General features: G+C 41.3%; 1 protein-coding gene across 1 annotated transcript; it reads right to left on the reverse strand.

Annotated features, from left to right (window-relative positions):
- Positions 1 to 636: 636 nt before the first annotated feature.
- Positions 637 to 22,526, reverse strand: LOC145401669 (glutamate receptor-like). Its single transcript, XM_080273858.1, has 8 exons — positions 22,415 to 22,526; positions 14,656 to 15,125; positions 11,777 to 11,984; positions 8,885 to 9,066; positions 4,870 to 5,028; positions 3,661 to 3,854; positions 1,263 to 1,458; positions 637 to 756 (listed from the first exon to the last, which is right to left on the reverse strand). Exons 1-8 carry the CDS (start codon positions 22,524 to 22,526, stop codon positions 637 to 639), a joined length of 1,641 nt encoding a protein of 546 aa, XP_080129984.1.
- Positions 22,527 to 22,889: the final 363 nt, after the last annotated feature.

Consider the following 22,889-nt stretch of genomic DNA (forward strand, 5'->3'; position numbering starts at 1 on the left):
ATACCTAAACGGGATCCATGTCAACCAAAGCTGTTGTCGAACCATTCAACAGAGTTATCACAAGTTTCATGGTGCGTTTCAATCTTTCTGTTGCATGAAGGTCATGAAGTATTGTCAGAAATTGGACACCTCTTTTATTATCTTACCCTGGAAACTAAAGCCACATAAGAATGATTAGCAAGCTTAAGACAATGTCTTCTAAATGAAGAGGTTAATCAAATTGATACAAGGAGTAATAAAAGCTTTTCTGTTAATCTATTATTTATTTATTTATCGATTTACTAATATCTCTAGTTCCCATTTTACCTAATGAAAGTATATTCTCCATTTTCTTGTTCCAGAGAATTTTTCTTTATATTACCAATTCACTATGATGAACCCTCATTTATATATTATTCTTTCAGACGTCAAAAGGTTTTACAAAGCTTAGTAGAGCGACCGGTAGCGGTGGAATTAGTGAGAGCTGTATCAAACCCGCTTGTAAAAAAAAAAAAAAAAAAAAAAAAAATCTTGAGCCCTGGATATAAGCTCCTAAAGAGAGAGAGAGAGAGAGAGAGAGAGAGAGAGAGAGAGAGAGAGAGAGAGAGAATACAATAAATAGTTAAATTTTTTAAAGGCATTACAAATTCAACATTCTCAGGGCGATGCGGTGTGCGGGGCCAATAGCAGCTCCAGAAACAACAGCAACATCCCGCACCCGTGGCCAAGGAAGAACAAGAAGAAAGCTCCCTGCAGGTGATTCACGGTGAACACAACCTGGACAAGAAGCGATGAGACACCATTTAAAGGGAAAGAAAGACTAAGGAATCAAAATATACATGGTTGTTCTAGGCATGAGTTCACAGCTATATTACAATACTCGGAGCCATTGGCTTGGCAGCAGAACCATTCAGTTTCAGATATCATTTAAGAGTGAACAAAAATTTTTGTGATATTAACGAATACATATGAATATATCATATGACGTAGGTCATCATTCTGTAAGCTGCACGATAATTACCATGCCAGTTAATGCCAATGGTGAGAGAGGATGTGGATCTAACGCCATCTTGGCTGGAGCAAAGTATAGTGTTTTTTTTTTTTTTTACGAAATAATATCGTTTTACTCAAACCTTTGTCATGCAGGAAATTTCCTCACTTGACTAAAATAGTATGGAAGTAGCCAGAAACATATGAATATAACAATCTACCGTAAATGAGATTAATCCTCAACTCTCTCTCTCTCTCTCTCTCTCTCTCTCTCTCTCTCATCTAAACCTTACAAGCCTGGTGTCCTTCTCAACGGCTGTGTCCTCCTGCTCCTGTGATGACTTCTGGTCCTGGTATTCCTTCACATAAACGGCGTACAGGTCATATAGCCACTTGTTGATTAAGCCAGCCTCCACACACCGCCACATCACCGCGTTGAAGTTCTTCAGATGTGGCGCACCCTGAAGGATGTAAGCCAATGCATGGTTTCTGTGAGTTTTTACAGAATGAAAATGTGTATATCATGTAGTCATATGGATTTAACCACGCACACCTGACATTTTGAATGATAACACATATCATTTCTTTCTGCATCACTTCCTTCCCGCTCCCGTCAAAACTACTTCACAGTCTTAACCAGCCTCAACCAAGAAATGGTCTGGTATCCCTCCTGACTTTCCCTAAAAAGCACTCACATCAAGCAACCTTTACTTTTCTCATCCCTTAGCCAACACACACGTCACTACAGAATGCAATAATAATTCGTATCAATATATATAAAAGCAAAATGATAGTTCAGAGGTGTCAGACAATAAGGATGTGTAAGAAATAAATAGGATCACATAGACAGTACAACACTCGTGTCCACCAATTAGTATAACGGCCGAACATTTGACTCTGCCTGCGACCTTTATCTTCGACTGATTACTCTCTAAGTCGAATTAATTCATTCACCTTTTCGTTATCCCTGTCATGAAATTTGGCCAAAAGCAGTTCTAAACTGAGTGATTTGACCCTGCCCTCTGACTGCAAAATTTGATCATTCCCTTTGGCCTTGACCCTTTGACAAATTGTTCACACAATAGTAGCTCTGTTTCTCTGCCTTTCTCTGAAACTTCCTCAAAGTTTGGATTAATCAAAAACTGCCAAGTGCCCTCGATCTTTGACATCTTTCTCAAAAACAATAAAACAACACCTCGTCTGAACCTTAACCCTTCCACAAGATTCTGTCGAAATGAGATCAACACTGTTTTAGTTATTTTGTTCACAGAAGAACACAGGAGTCGAACTCTGGTCTTGCCTTTTGACCTTAGCGTTTGACTGATTGATATAAAAATTAAATTCTTTCACTCTTTCCTTAACCTCAGTCCTTGCCTCATGTTTGGTCTACAGTGGATAGAAAACGGCTACGCTTGGTGAACTTTTGATTTTTCCCTATGACCTTGACTTTTGACACATTGTCTGACCCACAACAATTTCACCCTGTTTTGTTAATTCTGATAAAAACTCTTGGAGTCATTCTGATCACACCACACACACACACACACACACACACACACACACACACACACACACACACACACACACACACACACACACATACACACACACACAACAAAATATAACACCCCCACTCACTTTGAGTGTACGGGTGTTAACCTTCTAGAATGCAGGGATGCTGCATGCTGTAGCAAGTGGGAAGAGGTGACTAAGCGAATCGCCCCTCACTTATCGGCTCATAGTTGCGAAACTCATAGGTCCCTACTTCAGAGTTCTCTTTTTATAGAAAAATCGAAAATTATCCAAACCGTCACCTCTAGGTGACAGGAGGTAGTAAGTGGTTAGTATTTTAGAAAAGTTGTTACGAGTGAGGGCGAAGTCCCCAAGAATCTTTCGTCAAGTAGTGGCATTTTCTTCCATATGAGCGGCCCAACCCGGCCTAGCCTGTCCTGGTCTGTCCTCAGTGCTTTTGTGAAACTTATATCTCAGCAGTCATAGGGTGAATCACTGTGTGGTTTGCACAATATACTAGCCCCATTCTTTAATATTTGTTTTTGACAGGTTTCATCACACCCTGGTGGTGCACATGGCACGTGGCATGCGCCAAGTGCAGCATGTCGAAAATATTCAAAAGAGGGCCAAAGGACAGACAGTTTGTCGTAAGGGCATGAAACTTGATAGGCAGATAGCCTTCAATACACTCTAACCATCCTCAGGCTGTGACATTTCAATGCTTTCGAATTTATATGGTCTTGCTCATACCTCACCGACAAAGGAGTTTTACTGGTTCTAATGACACCATATAACTGGTTCTTTACACGAATCAGCTGCCATTGTTATTCACAGTAAGTTCCACTGACTACCGTACCAATTAAGGGTTGGCATAACACTATCATGTTTTCAAAAGTAGCTACCTTCTCACTCCTTTGTCACTAAATGATCGAAATCCATTAACAGGCTCTTTTTTATGGTTTATATGTATTGTTAGTTCCATACTTTAAGCGCTGTGGAATTTATGTACTATAACTCTCATTTCATGTTAGGTTTCTATGTCTTTGTCTTAGGAGAGAAAATAGTCTGACAGTGGCTAGAAGAGAATGCTAAATAATACTCGCATTTCTTCTGGATTCGCTTACTTTGGGCAAATACCATACGGACCCAGTTGGAAAGAAATCCTCCGTGGCCACATACAGATCAGTCTTTCTCCAAAGGTTGCTGTTGTGCATCAGCATCTGAAGCAAAAGGAAACTGCGGTAGCTTATATAAGAGAAAGTTCCCTCCGCCACCATCCACATGCTGTTTTCCTCGTTGTAGAATTGCATGTCCCTCCACAGCCTTTGGTACAGTGGGATGCGGGATGTGGAGAATAGCTGGTGTTCTGCTCCCTGATCATAAGAATTGTAGATGAAATTAGAACTATGTATGATATTAAGTAACCATTAACATATTCACTGCAAGGTGTCAATACAATGCTGTTTACAATCATATGTTAGAGACAAGAATAGGCGATAGCAAGATGTTGTAAGGGAGGTGATGTTGTTACTGTAGCCCAAGGTTCATCTGAATATGAACCCAGTGGACTGTAGGCTGAAGTTGTTTCCCCCCTACAGCCTGCTCTTCTCCTTTCGTACGACAGGATAGGATTAATGGATGTTTGATAGATCGAACAACTTCACCATTCGGCAATTTCATTGCCACAACTTGATGGCGATCCTTTCTTGCACCAGGGAATGTGGAATAGGAGGTAGCATGAATCAAGAGAATGTAGTAAATGAACAGAATATTATGTTACTCAGTTATACGGTGCTCATGTCTTTGTAACATGTCACGTCCCTGTCCACCCTTTGATACAGTGGGATGCAGGATATAGAGAGCTGGTGTTCCGAACCACAGTGGGAAGAAAGGTGGAATATGCTGACAAGTTTTCATCATACTTAGAGAAAGCTCCCTAAAACGCTGATTTCGTGTAGTATTGAGAGAATTAAGAGTCCAAATGAGTTTCTTTAACTGCCCAGATACTTTTTGAGTATCTGTACAATCTCTCTCCCTTTCGCCCCACCTCTTTTCACACACACACACACACACACACACACACACACACACACACACACACACACACACACACACACACACACACACACACACACACACACACACTGCATCGAGATCCTTGCCTTCAGTGAAACTGGCCATGAGTGATTTTTTCCCCGGTGTTTTGGTTGTCAGCTAATCCTGATAATATAAAAACTAAATTTTGTGCCAAAGTATATTAAGCGAATGACTAAGAAAGCAGATTATGTTATATATTTAATTAAAGAAGATAAAATTAAAACAAAATCAAAGCTCTTCTTCCTGCACATCAAATGAATAGGAATCTTCGTCCGTTTGCCGAATACCTACTTTAATTTTATCCACACCATACTTCAGGTTGGACCCAAGGAGCTGCTCGAGCGTGTCTAGCGGTGGGGGAGTGAAGGGCACTGCTAATTTGCTGGTGAGGGAGGTCTTGTAGTGGGTCGTCACCAAAAAGGCGTACAGGAACCAGAACCCGAGAAACACCTGGGGAAATATGGCAGCTGCTACACTTTTTTCAAAGTGATTCTCATTACCTCTCACTTTTTTCTGTATTTGTTTTATTACATTATTATCTATCATTGTCTATTGCCAGACGCCTTAATCCCATAAGCGGTGTCAAAAAACAAATCGCCTCCATGTTGCCCTGTCCCCCGCCATTTCACTGCCGTGCTCCCAGCTCACACCCCCCTCTCTCATATACCTCTCTGCTCCATCCCTCCATCTCATCCTTGGCCTCCCCCTCCCTCTCCCCCCTTCCACCTCACTCACATACACTCTCCTCGTCAGTCTCTCGCACTCCATCCTCCCCACATGGCCAAACCACCTCAATTTGTTTCTCCTAACTCCTATCACATCCACACCACAACGCTCCTTCACTTCATTTTTTAGTCTGTTTCTCCATATAACACCACATGCTCCTCTTACCTAGGCTATCTCATTTCCACTGCTCTCACTTTTGACATGCGTCCCTCCAACAAGGTCCAGGCTTCACATCCATACGTTAGAGTTGGTATCACATTACTGTCATGCAGTAACTTTTTCACTTCCATTCTCACTTTCCTATTTCTTATCACTGCTTTCAAAGAACCAGCAACTTTCTTCCTTGTTGTACTCTTTCAAGCACTTCTTCCTCTAAACCTCCATCCTTACTCATCACACTACCCAAGTACTTAAAGTCACTTACATTTTCCATTTCCTCCTCATCCATCCTCACTGTACATTCACTGGCTTCATTTCTCTCAAAAACCATAACTTTACTCTTCCCTGCATTCACCTTTAGATTCCGTTTCTTACCCTCTCCCAAAGTCATCCAGCAACCCTTGCAGCTCCCCTTCATCTTCACTTAACAACACAGTATCATCTGCAGAAACAGTACAGGGAGTTTCCAAACAATGCCCTCTCTCAAAAGGGCCATTCCAACATTCACTACCTTACCTTGTATCTCTTTTTATAACCCCATCCATATATAGATTGAACAACCATGAAGACATGACACATCCCTGTTTCAATCCAATCTTCAAATAGAAAAGTTCACTCACTTCACTATCCACACGCACTGTAGCCTTGGCAGCATCATAAGTACTCTTCATGGCATTCAACAACGTTCCATTTACTCCATATATTCTTAATCCTTTCCACAATCCTTGTCTATCCATCCAGTCATATGTTTTCTCCAAATCCATGAATACCACATAAATCATCTTTCCATTCTCTTGAAACTTTTTCACTGAAGACCTAAGAATGAATATCTCATCTACACAACCTCTTCCCCTTCTAAAACCATCTTATTCTTCTCCAGCCATTTCCCTGGTATTTCCTTAATTCTGTCAATAAGTATCCTACCATATACTTTACCTATTACACTAAGAAGACAAATGCCCGTATCATTTCCACACTTTTCTTTTTCCCCTCTTCCTTTGTACAGGGGAATAATTATACCTGACTTCCAATCCTCCAGGACTCTACATCCATTGTACTACTATGTCTCCCCCATGCTTCAACATTTCACGACACACTCCTTCAATTTCTGGGCATTTTAAAATATTAGACTTTCTTCATTGCTTCCACAACTTACATCCTACTGATTTCTTGCTGTCTTCTCACATCCCACCGTCTTATAGCCATTCCCCAGCCACTTGTACACGTATTACTTTCATATCTATGTTCAGCAGTTCCTTAAAGTGTTCTCTCCTTCTACCCACTTTTTCTCCTTTTCTCTGCCAATAATCTACCATTTTTATCTTTCACTCCTCGGCTAACTTCTTTGACACCCTGTCCAACTCTCTTTACCTTTTCCCAGAACGTTTACTTACATTCCCAACAAATTACACACAAATTCCTTCCAAATTCCTCATCCACTATCTTCCTACTCTCTCTTATTAATCTTTTCACCTCTCTGTTCCTCATTACATATAACTCTCTTCCGTATCTCAACTTCTTCCACACCCCTGTTTCTTATCCACTCACTATATGATTTCTTCTTTTGTGCCACAGCCTCTCTCACCTCTTCGTTCAACCATGCTCTTCCCTGCACCCACTTACTCCTTCTCTTTACCCCAAATACCACCTCATATGCTGCACAGATTTCTTATGTGAATATCTTGCACACACCTTCCACGTTCCCCATCTGCTCCAATCCATATTTACCAGATCGCTTCTCCACTTCTCTCTTATATTCTCCATCTTTTTCATCCTCTCTTAACCTTTCCACCCTCCTTGTATGAACTACTTTCTCCAGTCCTTCCCTTCTTCTATACCTCCATTTCATTTGAACCCTGATTCCCACCACCACCAAGTGGTGGTCAGGAAGTTCACTCCCCCACCCTCTATATGCTCTTGCATCCGTAACACATTCTCATCCCATCATCCACACACACATATTCAATCATTGCCTTCCATTCATTCGGTTCACAACCCACCCTTCTCATCACTCGCCACGTTTCCTGTGGATCATTTCGTGCCTGAAGAGGGTATTCGCTATCAACAACCCCCTCCCAGTACAAATGACCACTAGAGCACTGCCATTCTCATCCACCTCATCAGTCACATCCCATTTGTCAACTACTCCATCCACATTCACACTCCCTACTTTTCCATTCATATCTCCAGTCAAAAACATCTCTCATTTCTTTCAAACTTTTCATGCATGCTTCCACATTTGTTCGGAACTTTTCTTTCACTTTGCTTGCACGATCTTGTTTTGCCACATATACACACATACAATGGCTCACAATTGTAATCCATCTTTAAATCTTATCTTCACAATCCTTGACCCAACTGATCCATACTCTGTTTTATTCTCCATCCATCTCTTGCACACAACAATACACACTCCTTCTTTTCCCCTCTCACTCTCACCAACTCCCGCGCATATACCCCATCCATACTCCCATTCTCTCAGACTTTCACCCAACCATTTAGTTTCAGTCAATCCACTTATATCCAATTTTGCACCCTGAAGCACCTGAACAATCTCTCTCTATTTCACCCCATCGTTTGCACCCCTTACATTCCATGTTGCAATCCGTACCATGTCCTTTGTTCGGTCCTTAGTCGTCACCTGTTGGTCATTCCTCGTCCAATGCTTCCATTTCGTATTTTTAGTTGGCTGTTTTCCGTGGAAGGGCACTAACCCTACGCCAACCCACTTGTCACTTAGGGTGTTGGTTGGTTATGAGGTTACCACCGAGCTGTGTAAATGATTTCCTGGTTTACAGGAAATCATTTGGCTTCCCACTCAGTGTAGTGCTACCCTAAAAACAGAGTATCACTACGGTAAGTGGGTGGATTATGGGCGTCCCCACCTACCACCTGGTATTTTTTACATGTCAGCAATTCAACGTATAAACAAAATTAAATTTGGACCGTCCTGAGTCGACATCGAGACATCATGACTTTTTAAATGAAAAAACAAATTAGAGTCGTAGTGTTATATGAAATGCGAGACTCAGCAGTGGGCAGTTTCTAATAACCTTGCTACCATCGGTACAACTATAACAAATTATGTGATCAGATATCAGCATAATATTTTCAAATTACAAAAAAGATTTGTATCAATGATGCGTTAACGAAATAAAGTTTCCATTCTATTATTTGATTTAAAAAAAAAAACATTAATAAGTACCGTAGCATCCGGGTGTTGCCCCAGTTTCTGAAGTGACAGTTGAGACTATGTCTTTGATGTGTGTGTGTGTGTGTGTGTGTGTGTGTGTGTGTGTGTGTGTGTGTGTGTGTGTGTGTGTGTGTGTGTGTGTGTGTGTGTGTGTGATTATATCATGAGTATTGGCAAGTGCAAAATAAATGCATGCAATTTTGAAAAGATGGAGAGACTCATCCTCACCCTGCCGGCAGACAGCCAGAGGTAGCCATAGAGGGACTGGCTGAGGAAGGAAGCCAGGATGCGCATGGAGGCGTGGGAATCCAGAAGGTGGGAGGAGGAGATGGTGGCTTGAATGTGGCAGAAGACATGGTAGAGAAGAACCCCACCACACACAGACACCACCACACACACCCACACTTTCACTGAAATTGAAGTGTGAAAAGAATCTGGAGTATACAACTTAACGAAAAATGGCGATAACTTGCGATAACGAAACTTAACATTGATCGCCATCACACAAAAATCACTCATACACCCACACCTTAACTGCAAGGAAAGTTTAACAGGGAGTACTGAATCAATTAAGAACACGAAGGTGGTCTGAATGCGGTAGAAAACTGATAGAGCAGAACCCCATTGCAGACAGACACTAAGTCACACATACGTTCATTCCACCGGAAGCTTAAAAAGTTAATATGCAATAAAAAATAAACTGAAGTACATAGATGATTTGCTGTAAAAATCTCTTCATCACTCGTATACATCACGACACACATGCAAACATCCACTGGATTTCAAGTGCATCGAGTAAATTTGTAGTAAAGGTAGTAATTGAGATCAGTTCATGTAAAGGTAATAATATAATGTGGCACGGGAAGAGATTTTGGGACATAATATGTTTGTACAGGAATGATTAGAATGCAACTCAGTGTCCACAACAGATTTTTGTTGCACTGACCTCATCTCTACGAGGAATATCTTTGCGAGTTGTTTTGTATGCAAAACCACCAGACCATTCTTCTTCAAATATCTGCTTATCAAATCGATCAATTTTCGTCTTGATCTTTCATGTAACTCAGGTGTGATAGATCAAAGCAAAGGTGGCTGGATAGGATATGTGATTGTGTGACAAAAAGATATGTGGTGGCAAAAAGTTTTGCGGCCACGTACCGTCACCACTGGAAATAGGTTGGTGAACCACCCTTAATTTTTTTCGGATGGAAAACAGTGGCCTGCCCTCAGGCTCCTGTGCCTCGAAGAAGAGTAATAATACCATAAACTCGGCCATTACCATCTGTATTGCGCATTTTTACTTATGTTGAACATATATACTTTGACCAATGCTGAAACTGTGTATAACTGGTTCACGCTTTAACTGTCTGAACTATTATTTTTTTTGTCAAAGCTGCGGCTGCTTGACTCATCCTGAAATACTCTGACACGCTTTGGGATCGCCTGTTTCTATTTTCTTTGAAATTATGATGGAAATTTCTCACTCTGACTTACTTTGGAAGTATGCAAGAGTTTCCCACTTTGACTTACGCTGCAGTTTCCTTCATTGATCTCAGGTTGTGTTTCCTATACTGGCTTAACGTTGCTGAGTCCTACACCGACTTGCGCTAGCACTTCCTACACAGATTTGCATGGGAATTACTTATATGAACATAAAAATTGTCCGCTGTCTTTTCCTGGAATTATTTACATTGACGTTAAATTTTCCTTCAATGACTTACGTTGGAAATCTGACACCGACTTACATAGGAATTTCCTGTACTGCCTTGCACTAAAAAATCTTACACTGATGCGCTGGAAAAAACCTAATGTGGCTTACAGAGGGACCATCTATTTGTTGTTAGACGACTTAATCCAGTAAGGGGTGGTCACAAAGAAATCGCCTCCTCGTCGCCCTGTCCAATGCCACTTCAATGCCTTGCTCCCACCTCACACCCCAATCTCTCATATACCTCTCCGCTCCATTCCTCCATCGCATCCTCGACCTAACCCTCCCCCCCCCACCACCTCACTTACATACACTCTCCTCGTTAGTCTCTCGGTAACCATCCTCTCCAGATATGAGTTTTATCTATCTATTGTCAGACGCCTTAATCCCGTAAGGGGTGGCCAAAAACAAATCGCCTCCATGTCGCCCTGTCCCCCACCATTTCACTGGCCTGCTCCCAGCTTGCACCCCCCTCTTTCATATACCTCTCCACTCCATCCCTCCATCTCATCCTTGGCCTCCCCCTTCCTCTCCCCCCCTCCACCTCACTCACATACACTCTTCTTGTCAGTCTCTCACTCTGCATCCCCTCCACATGGCCAATTACCTCAGTGTGTTTCTCCTAACGCGTCCTATCACATCCACATCCACAACACCATAATGCTCCTTCACTTCCTCATTTGTTAGTCTGTCTCTCCGACTCCACAGGCTCCTCTCAAATAACTCATTTCCACTGCTCTCACTCTTGGCTTCTGTCCCCCCAACAAGGTCCAAGCTTTACTTCCATACGTTAAGAGTTGGTATCACAATTCTGTCATGTTGTAACTTTTTCACTATCATGCTCACTTCCCTTTTTGTTATCACTGCTTTGAAGGAACGAGCAACCTTTCTTCCTTGTTGTACCCGTTATGTCACTTCACCCTCCAAACCTCCATCCTTACTCATCACACTACCCAAGTACTTAAACTTACTCACATTATCTATTTCCTTCTCATCCAGCGTCACTGTACATTCACGGACTTCATTTCTCTCGATGACCATAACTTTACTCTTCCCTATATTCACCTTTAGATTCCATTTCTTACACACTCTCCCAAGCCTTGCAGCTCCCCCTCGTCTTCACTTAACAAGACAGTATCATCTCCAAACAATAGTACAGGGATTTTCCAAACACTACCCTCTCTCATTAGAGCCACTCCGACATCCACTGCCCTACCTTGTAACTCTTTTATAACCCCATCCATATGCAGATGGAACAACCATGGAGACATGAAACATCCCTGTTTCATTCCAACCTTCAAGTAGAAAAATACACTCAGTTCACTATCCACACGCACTGCAGCCTTGGCAGCATCATACATATTCTTCACTGCATTCAACAACGTTCTATTCTCTCCATATATTCTTAATACTTTCCACAATCATCTCACGCTGGAAAGGAATGATGAGCTTCTGCCAGGGGGCACTCTGGGGACTCTTGGCTGTGATGAAGGTGAGGGCATCCATGAAGTACATCATGGTATGATCCAGTGAATTGGCTCGCTCCTGCATCATGACTAGCCCTATGGCGACATTGGCTCGCCCAAACTCGACATCACCCATTACCCCAGTCCAGTGGCCCTGGGAATGGACGAGACAGGTAGAGGACGATGGGATGTATATATTTTTTACTTAAACTTGACTTAAGATTGCCATAAGTTTATTTCGAGTGTTCATTTGTAACAACAGATTAATACTGAAATACGATGCTCGTCACGAAGCAGTGCAATGGAAAAGCGTAGTGCTGTCTTTAGCAACTGAGCTACATGATGTAAGCCGACAAATGGCGAAAATCTGGACCATATTAAGTCGACACAGGTATGGTGAATGCAGATCTATCATTCCAAGCACAAGTAATATTTCTCTTTTAACATCACGATTAACGCCAATCTAATGGCCCTTCTTGATGGGAGACAAGACTGAACCGGGATTTATGGCTACATAAACAGTGAAGAGGAAAGCAAGCTCCCAAAATGAGAGATGAGAAACGACAGGATTCGAGGAACTGAGTCACTTCTGAATAATGGCCAGGCTAAAGGAAGTGTTTTTGATGAGACAGACACAAAGAAGAGGACATACAGGCTGAGAATGATGGGGTTCATTTACGAGGTTTGTTGCTACTTAATGGCTCGAAATTCATGGCTGCTTATAATGTTGATCCACTGGCCATTATCTATAAAACTTTAATCGAGAAGAAAACATGCCTCCAGCATTTTGTAATAACTTCCGAGTGCTTGACGAAGACAGAACATCACCAATAACCCATATAGGATCCATTAAATTTGCTCGTTCCTGTACCATTACCAGGCATAAAGAGAAGGTGGCTCGTCCGAAGTCGACATCACCCATGACTAGTCAAGTGGCTTCGAGATTAAGACAGGACACAATTTCAGAACGATTGGATTTTCTAGTTCCATGGCCAGCCAAGACATTTGATTTATCCAAACTTAGCGTCATTCATCTTCCCAATCCAGTAATTTTTGGGACGAGTAAAAGAAAAAAGAAAATAATGGGATCAGTTGTATTTGCTTGTTTTCGCGTCATGACCAAAGTACATGGAAGGGTTGGCCTTCCAGAACTCAAAATCAGCCATAATGTGTAGTGAAGATAATGTCTGGTGCAGCTAATGTTTGGTGCAACTGATTTTTAATGCAGTTAATCTTCGCTACAGTTAATATTTGCTACAGAGGATTCACATTGAGTTTGTGCCACTGGTTTTTTGGAGCAGTTAGATTTTGATGCAGCTAAAGCTCGTTCTTAGTCTTTCATGTTTGTTGAAGCTAAAGATTTTTGGAGCTAAAAGCGAGTACTGTATGATGCAACTGTTGTGTTATTTAGCAATAATTACCCGAATATGAGGGTACACGTTTGAGTTAATGCTCATCACTGTATGCATGAAGGTTAACGACATTAGTACACACACACACACACACACACACACACACACACACACTCACACACACACACGTATTATCTATCTGTTTTTCTACCTTTCTATCTGTCTGTTCCTATCTTTCTTTACACACACACACACACACACACACACACACACACACACACACACACACACACATACACATGTTTTTCTACCTATCTGTCTGTGTATAGCTATCTATCTTTACACACACACACACACACACACACACACACACACACACACACACACACACACAACGTTGTCTTAGAAAAACAGTGATACTATACCTAACGCTTTTTTTTTTTTATCCTGTTTGTCGGAGGTGCCATGAATACAGAAATACATTGTGCTAACTCGGTTACCTGAATGCTTTCTAAATTGCCGTCCTTTCTTTTTGCATGATGCAACGGATGGCACAGTACATACACCCAGTAGAATTTTTGACGATTCTAAGATGCCCATTTCATTGGTGTGTATGATTATTTTCATGTAGAGGCAGGCATTATTGTTTCATCTATTTATCTAGCTATAGCCACACGCCAAACCCTGGAAAGGGTGGCCACGAACCAGTGGCCTCCATGTCATCCTGAGCCCAGTCATCATTCCTCCCTCTCTTCAACCCCTCACCAGTCATATAACTTTCCACCCATCCCGCCTGCTCATCCTCGGTCTCCCCTTCACCTTCCCCTCTCGATTTCACACACAAACACCCTGCATTCTCTCTACATGGCCAAAGTATCTCAAGATACTTCAACTGTTTTTCAACACATCCATAATACATACACAGCCACATCAACCCCACAGTGCTTCTTCACTCCACTATTTTGTTTCTCTGTCTTTCCTTTCAGATAACTCATTTCCACTCCTGTCACCCGTCATTTATGCTCTTTCATACGGTAATTAATTTTTCAAACACTAGAACGTAGGATAAATGATATTTTGTCCAAGTGAGTTGCCCTTGTTTTGATAATATATATTTTTTTATAAATGCGTCACTGAACTTGACTCCACGTTTTGTTTTATGCAACTACCTCTTCAAAAACTGCACACACTGTATATACAAAAGACCCTTCATAAGGAAGACGGAATGTAAAAGTTGTGAAGCGCTAAACCAAAGCAATAAAATATTATAAATAAATATATCAACATTTCGACACTACCTCTAGTTTATTTAACGTGTTAAACTTAAATGAAAATTGATTACTAAAAAACACTAAAATCTGATGACAAACTTTACAAGTTAAAACAGTAATCAGAAAAAGATTAAAGAAACAGAAGAATCTCGTGTCACACACACACACACACACACACACACACAGACTTTCCAATACTCACATCGTCTTTGAGAACACCATATTCACCATCAGCGGGCATGACGATGTCGTAGATGAAGTTCAACTTATATGCAATTGCATCCAGAATGTTGATGTCAATGGATGGTTTAGGTATCACCACCCTGGATCCTTCCACAATCTCATAGTCCACAAGTGGCCTGTATTGCAAAGCGGAACCTATAAGTTTGGTTCCGTAGAAATCAGCCATCTGGTCTGGGAATATGTCGTTAGTATTTGCAAGGCCCGTGTCATTGGACCATTTGTTTACACTGAGAACTTTGGGGAAGCCTGAAGGGTGCAAGAGCTGGCGGATTAATACACGCCCGTGGGTACTGTTTTGATTCCTCAGAGGGATGATGGCTGCCACGTTTTGCTCCTTCCCAAGGCGTTCATCAAGTAGGATGCGTTCAGCCTCATTGGAGTCTTTGGCATTAACGAGAAAATATTGTGTTAGCTTGTTGGAGGAAGCATCTGTTAGTAAAGCAAGCAGGTGGGAGTTGGGTGGTTCTGGCATCATGTACGTTATACAGGAGTACGGAGTTACTCTTGCTGTATGTTTCTTTATGTGGTTCATTGTTTCTTGATTTTGGTAAGAAACTTTCTGACTGAGGATAATTTTCACATTTGTTATTGCCTGGTCCACAACTATGTTTTCCATCGAATTTTTTGCATGAGGGTTGACCCTTTGGGGGCGTAGTGTATTTTCAGGATGTATGCTTGTTCCATTACTTGACCAAGAGTTTGATTTATTGCCTTCTTCAAGCAATATCGCGGCTCTGAGACACTTTGGGGTGTACTGTTCAGCAAGGAGATTCATTATACTTGATGCCTGGATGGTGTCCATGTATTCAATTGTACCCACCTCTGGAGCCACAGTAGCTGAGAGACGTCGCTTCCCAGCTGATAATTTGACTATAAGAAGACTAATCATTAATGCAGCTGCCGAAAGAGTTGGTGATCCCATGACAGTATGAAAGCTGAAAAATGCAGAAAAATGTAGCTATAAAATATAAAATAGGTAAAAGTTAGTTATGTCATGCACTGAAATCTGAGTGTGAGTCGTCACAGTAAATGAAATTATAGTAACTCAGTGCTCTTAATGAAATTTTCTTGTCATGATTATATCACAGTCAGTAACAAAAAAATATATATATTTTTAACATATTTGTTAGCCATCGTTTCTTACAAAATTTACTGAAGTAATGAGACCCAGTGAGGAAAGTTATTTACACCACTTTTTTACTAGTTGAGCCACAGGATTGTATGTTGACTGCTTGCTATATCCGATCGAAATGTTCTGTGGAAAGGTCTGATTACAAATAGAATGTTTATACATCCACTAGTAATACTGCTATTGCCAGTCATGAACGGTGCATACAGTTTGTAAACAACCACTGAAGTAAAATTATAATTTCAATAATAATTGGTTGATGTTTGAACATGTCCTTAGCCTACCGTTCTAAAAAATAATAATAATAATAAAGAGTCAAAACCCTAGTTTATATTTAACCCATCCCCCAATTTTCGATCAAAAAACAACAAAATTGTTTTAGTTATTTTGTTAACACGCAGGCAAGTGGCTCGAACTTTGTCCTTGCCCTGTGATTTTGACATGATTGTTCTCAAAATCGAGTCTCTTCATTCTTGCCTTATCCCTAGCCGTCCCACAAGGTTCGGTGTATAGTGGTCAAAAACTGTTCAGGTTATCCTTCCTAGGTTGAAGTGACGTAACCCAACAAATTTTTCAGTTACCTGAGCTATTAAATTAGTCTGGGGGAGGCGGTGGTTGAATCGGTAGAGAGGCAGCTTGCAGTCCTAATGGACCCAAGATCGAATCCCGGCTGGGGCAGGGGACAGTTTAAGGATTTGAATTTCCTAAAAAGCAGACTTTCCTGATCTACCAGATGACCAACCGACATGTTGTAAAAGTACCCCCGCTAATACCAGTACACCAGTCCTGTATGAGACAGCCCTAGCATGTATTCAATATGGATGGTGGGTGTTAGCTCCGAAGTGGTGACATGTGGAGGTGTAGGTGGACTACTGGACCTTGGGATAGGCCACTGCCCCCAAGAAATAGGCACTGAGCCTTTGCCCAGAGTCGGACACGTAAAAAATAAAAAAAAAAAAGGTTACATGTTACCATTCTGCAACAGCCATGATTCAGAGTAACAGTATTTTCACGGTGTCTAAAGACAATCTGATCACTCAGGTCCCGCAATTTAACCCTCCACGTGCCAGTGCCATTTTAAAACGGTCTGACATAATGCCGCTGCCAGTGCCAGTGCCGTTTTAAAACAGTTTAAAATAAAAAAACATCACTGTGACCGGATTTTTCAAGATCGCGGGTAAAAATTGGCAGGCATGTAAGGTAACTGTTCCTCTACCATCCCCCAGGCTGTCAAGGCCATACACTCACTCACTCCCACCCTCATGCTTGCTCTGCCTCACTCTGCCTATGTGCCTCACCCAGTGCCGTACATAGTGAAGGCATTTTGTAAATATTTCCATGTATTAGTTGTAAATATTTTCTTATAAGTGTAAGGACTATATAGTGAAGTCAAGTTGTAAATACATTCTTGTAAGTGCCAGAACTGTACGTAATGAAGTCAGGTTGTACCTATCTTCAAGTAAGTGTAAGATAATGCATTCACAGTGAGAAAGACATGCAAATTGTGATATATGCTGAAGTAATAAGTAATCAGAAAAGTGTACTGAACATTGCTATACCTTTCCAGCATAAATACCTTAGTAAACCTTACATAGAAAATGGCTTTCTCTCACATACATGGTGAGATTGAGAGAGCAGGTATACCTGTACATGAGTTTGCAGGACTCAATAAAACTCATTTCCGAGCCTTGGTGAGCATTTTAATGGCGAAATTCATTGTTTCCACATCAAAATCTATCATTTTAGCCCACCCCAAAAAAAAGTCAAAAAATGGCCGGCACTGGGGTGACCCATAGGGCTAAAAATTGCCGGCACATGGCGGGTTAACATTATGAACTGACACAGTAGGTTGACAATAAAAGATACACTTTAATTTTTTTTTTTTTAACCCGTCACGTCCCGAGGTTTTCCGCACCTCAGACATCCCCCAGTCCTGAGGTATTTTCGAAATTTTTTTTTTGGCTAAAACCTTCGCTTTTGGTGAGAAACATCGAAAATTCATAGAGAAATCGCTCACCTGAGGTTTAAAGTGCCCAGTCCAGGTAGGAGTTCCTCCTTACCTGAGTGGGTTTTCTAACATGCTGGCACCAAAGAAAACGAGTTCTATGGGAGGGTAACTATTTTATCCACTCATAAACGGTATTTATTTATTTACTTGGTACGAATGTATATGTAGTATGACAGTATATTGGTTTTCAAGCAGTAATAAAGGCATTATAAGCATTGTTTCACTCACTAACTAATCACCATACCTGACCTATTTTTGCCACACTACCTGATCATTATTTCTGGCTGTTTCTTCTTCTAATGCTATGTAAACATTGTCCTCCACATTGTCATCGATTGGGGAATCACTCTGGCCCTGAATAACTTTACTAGCCAGGTCACTGGTAACAGGTCCTTTGCCAAGACAATGGTGTGAGGGGGGGAGGGGGGAGGTTATGCAGTGTAAGGCATTGTCCCTGCTTGGTATCTTGTACAGGAATAGAGGAAGGTGTCCCGTGTATACATACGAAAACTCACGTGCGAAAATTGAAAATTGTGCAAATTAGCGACCTTGCAATTGCACGACGTACTGGTACGTCGCCGGGACTGGCAAATGCAAATCATTGCAACGTACCCATACGTCGTCGGGACGGGGCGGGTTAATTCACCTTCATGCACGCACTTCTTATAAAGTTTCAGTACCGTTGTAACGGAACACTTATGTCTTATGTTCTCCAGAAAAAAAATAAATAAATAATAGATGAGAAATTTTTTCACCGCCTGAATACTTTACTGTGTATAATATACAGAAAACCTTTCTGCTCAAGAAGATAGTCGACAATCTCAGTAACTGGATAATGGTTATATTAGAACGGAGACTTAAGAGTCAGTGGGCAGAGCTTATCTCTCCTCCGAGATAATCTAAAATAGTAAATTGTTAACGGATGCCCACAACATGCAAGGAATGCAAAAAAAATCACCTATAAATGAGTACAATATGAACAGATCTGAACAAACATACTAAGCACAGACAAAAATATGGTAATTCAACTTTAGTAATAAGGAATTTTTAGTTGCTTAATTCCTCAATTAACCTACAGTAATTATATCATTGGGTTAGGGGACGCCTTTGTTAAAGAAATATATTTAGTGTATCATATCTTTTTTCATCGGATATGGTCATTTGGGATAGTATGTTTGGCATATACTGTGGTGTGTTATTTTACATTGCTTATCAGAATAGGTTGACAGTTTTAATTTTTCCTTAATAATTGTGTCTCTTTCCTAAGCTGCATCTATTCTCGATTCAAAACAATACCATACGACGACATATAATAACTGGTAAAGAAGATAATATAACACAAACGCTCACTGAAATAAAAGCTAAACAGCAAACAAGATAAAATAATACAGGGTAGACTACTAAACATTTGCATGTTGATTCTAGAAGACACAACTATGCAATGTTTAAATCATAGTCTATTGAATACTTCTACAAGATTTTAAGGAAAACTTCATTTTTTTCTCGTTTTATACACGGAGTTGGCTCAGTTCAATTTCTTTAACATTATGATAAATATATCGTCGCTGAAATGTATGTTAACTCCAGTGTTACTTAATATTCCGATAGAAATAAATGAACTATAAATATTACGCAATTATACGAAGTTTGTATTGGTCTGTATTTAAGTCCATGAATTTGACAGCTAGATAAAAGAAATACATGATAGAACATTTATATATGAGGAGGTTGGAAGAATTTTTTTTTTCCTCTGTCTCTCTCTCTCTCTCTCTCTCTCTCTCTCATGCATAAAAAGGTTTAGGAGGAAGGAAGGAACAATGAAGAATTACCAGCAGCAATAACATGGCTATATGACACTATGGTAGAAGGTAGGTGTGGTAATTAAAATCAAATGTAATATGTTAAGAGCAGAAAAATAAGTAATAAAACTGGAAAGAGAAATGGCGCGAGAGTCATCTAGGAAAATCAGTAATCAGTCGGGGACCGAAGTAGTGGGAAGAGGAAGGGAAAAGCTGAGATGACGGTGTTAAAGTTGTCGACCAATCAAGAAACAGTGACAGATAGACATGGGTCAGTTACAATGTGAATTGAGTGGCTGAAGGTCATGGATCAGTACCTGACCCTGAGTGAAGTGGATGTGACCAAGTGAACACGAACAAAGAAAGTCTCCCAACTGCAACTGAGATTGGTCGAAGTTTGCCAAGGAAAGAAAGGGGGTTTAATGCAATGATGTTTGGAAAATGTGAGTACGTTTAAGTATTTGGGTAGTGTGATGAGTAAGGATGGAGGTTTGGAGGGTGAAGTGCTTGAAAGGGTACAGCAGGGAAGAAAGGTTGCTGGTTCTTTGAAAGCAGTGATAAGAAACAGGGAAGTAAGCATGGAAGTGAAAAAGTTACTACATGACAGTATTGTGATACCAACTCTAACGTACGGAAGTGAAGCTTGGACATTGTTGGAAGGACACAAGTCAAGAGTGAGAGCAGTGGAAATGAGTTATTTAAGAGGTGCCTGTGGAGTCACATGGAGAGACAGGCTGACGAATGAGGATATAAAGGAGCGTTGTGGTGTGGATGTGGATGTGATAGGAAGCGTTATGAGGAACGCACTGAGGGGGTTTGGCCATGTGGAGAGGATGGAGGGTGAAAGACTGACGAAGAGAGTGTATGTGAGTGAGGTGGAGGGGGGAAGAGGGAGGGGGAGGCCGAGGATGAGATGGAGGGATGGGGTGGAGAGGTATATGAGAGAGGGGGGTGTGAGTTGGGAGCAGGGCAGTGAAATGGCAGGGGACAGGGCGACTTGGAGGCGATTTGTTTGTGGCCACCCCAAACGGGATTGAGGCGTCTGGCAATAGATAGAATAGATAGAGATGTTTGTTCATCATGGGTGTAGGGAGGAGGCCAATGCCGTGGGGAGCATAGCCTCACTCAACCTGTCACTGTACCCACAAGGGTCCAATTGTGCAACCCTCCAGGCAGAATCTCGTCTCCCTCTGAGTATCTCTCGACATGAATGTATACCTGCTACAGGCATTAGTTCCGTGGCCTTCCCCTTCATCTCCTTCACCCAAGGTAAACTCTCTTAGAGGTCACCTGTGGGTAAGGTAAGCCGAAGGAAAACAGGTCACGTGCCCATATAATGTAGTTGGCACTGGCATATTATGTGGGTAGTCGGGCATGACTCAGTCTCATGGAGTAGTCATTCATTATGTACATGATCGTTCCATCGATGTTCCATGATCCTGCGAAGACATCTAACACAAAAAGAGCCAATTTGCCAATCCAAGTCACTGTATAGTGTCCACATCTCATAGCCATAGAGTAAGAAAGGGAGCAGTGGAGTCTTGAAGATGCGAATTTTTGTCCCTGTGCAAAGCTAACGGCACTGTTAATACCTGAGCTGAGTGCATTCATAACGCCATAGGCCAGGCTGGTGAAACAAGAAATCCCCTTGTCTGACAAATTGTTTTTATTTACCATACTACAAAGACAAGCGAATCATGCCAAGACCTCTACATTCCCACCACATGCTTGGACGTACTGAACTGCACATCCAACAACCTACCACATGTCTGGTCTTGGTCTTGACCAAAGAGACTGTTGACCCCAATGACTTAACATTCTAGTGAAATTATTTGAGGGCACTCAGAAGTATCTCCTGCAATTTTGCTAGGATAACTGCATCATCAGCCAAGTGAAGGTAACCAACTCTTAACCCGAGGCATCCCATCAACATATGGGTACGTCGCAACGTTTTGTCACAGCTAGTCCCGTCGACATACTGATACGTTGTGCAATTGCAAGGTTCATAATTTGCACAATTTTCAATTTTCGCGCGTGATTTTTGGTACGTATATGTGAGACACCTTCCTTTATTCCTCTACAAGATGCCAGGCAGGGACAATGCCTTACACTGCATAACCTCCCCCCGCCACATGCCATTGTCTCAGCAATTCACCTGTTACCAGTGACCTGGCCAATAAAGACATTCAGGGCCAGAGTGATTCCCCAATCGATGACAATGTGGAGGACAAAGTTTACATAGCATTAGAGGAAGAAACAGTCAGAAATGATGATCAGGTAATGTCCCCAAAAAAGGTCAGGTATATTGATGAGTTAGTGAGCGAAACAATGCTTATAATGCCTATATTACTGTTTGAAAACCAATATACTCTCATACTACATATAAATTCGTAACAAATAAATAAATACCGTTTATGAATGGTGTAGAATAGTTACCATCTCATAGAACTCGTTTTCTTTGGAGCCACCCTGATAGAAAACCCAGTAAGGTGAGGAGGTACTGCTACCTGTATCGAGTATTTTAAACCTCAGGTGAGCGATTTCTCTACGAATTTTCGATGTTTCTCACCAAAAGCGGAGGTTTTAGCCAAAAAAAAAAAAAAAAAATCGAAAATAGTTCGGGATTGGGGGGTGTCGGAGGTGCGAAATAGCTCATGACATGATGGGTTAAATTATCAATTGATACTCCACAGTGACTTTAACTCACAGCTTGGCCAAGTACCCAACACATTCACTTGGGAATAAGTTCACATAAAGGTCTTACTCCAGTACGAGTACTTACCGGGAAGAATTCCGATGTTCCTCCTCCTCATTTGACAGTAGGATTTGAAGACAGGACAGCAGTCAGCTGGCTTATCCCTGTGAGGATCCTGTGGAGCAACAGGGGATCCCATAATGCCTCCCAAGATACCATGTGAAGTGTCTTCTTGAGATCTACATAGGCTACAAGCAAACCTTGCTAATACTCAAGGAGCTACAATGCGGTCAACTGTAAACTTCTTGGGCATGAATCCCAGGCCTCTGAAACATTAGTAAATGGACCCGGATAAACATCAGGAGAATCTTAATAAGAACCTTATCCACGAAGCTGAGAACTGTAATACAGTGGTAGTTACTATAATTGCATTGCTCTTATTTCCCTTTCTAGAGATGAGTAACCAAACCCCATATCTAGCCAGGAAGAATGATATTAGACTGCCAAATGACTTTAATGATGTATATAATGCCCACATCTTTGATCAGTTCTGCCAGGTTGT

This window comes from Coenobita brevimanus, chromosome 56 (assembly GCF_032717465.1).
Source record: "Coenobita brevimanus isolate Jiangsu-jjx chromosome 56, ASM3271746v2, whole genome shotgun sequence".
In the NCBI taxonomy this organism is placed as follows: Eukaryota; Metazoa; Arthropoda; class Malacostraca; order Decapoda; family Coenobitidae; genus Coenobita; species Coenobita brevimanus.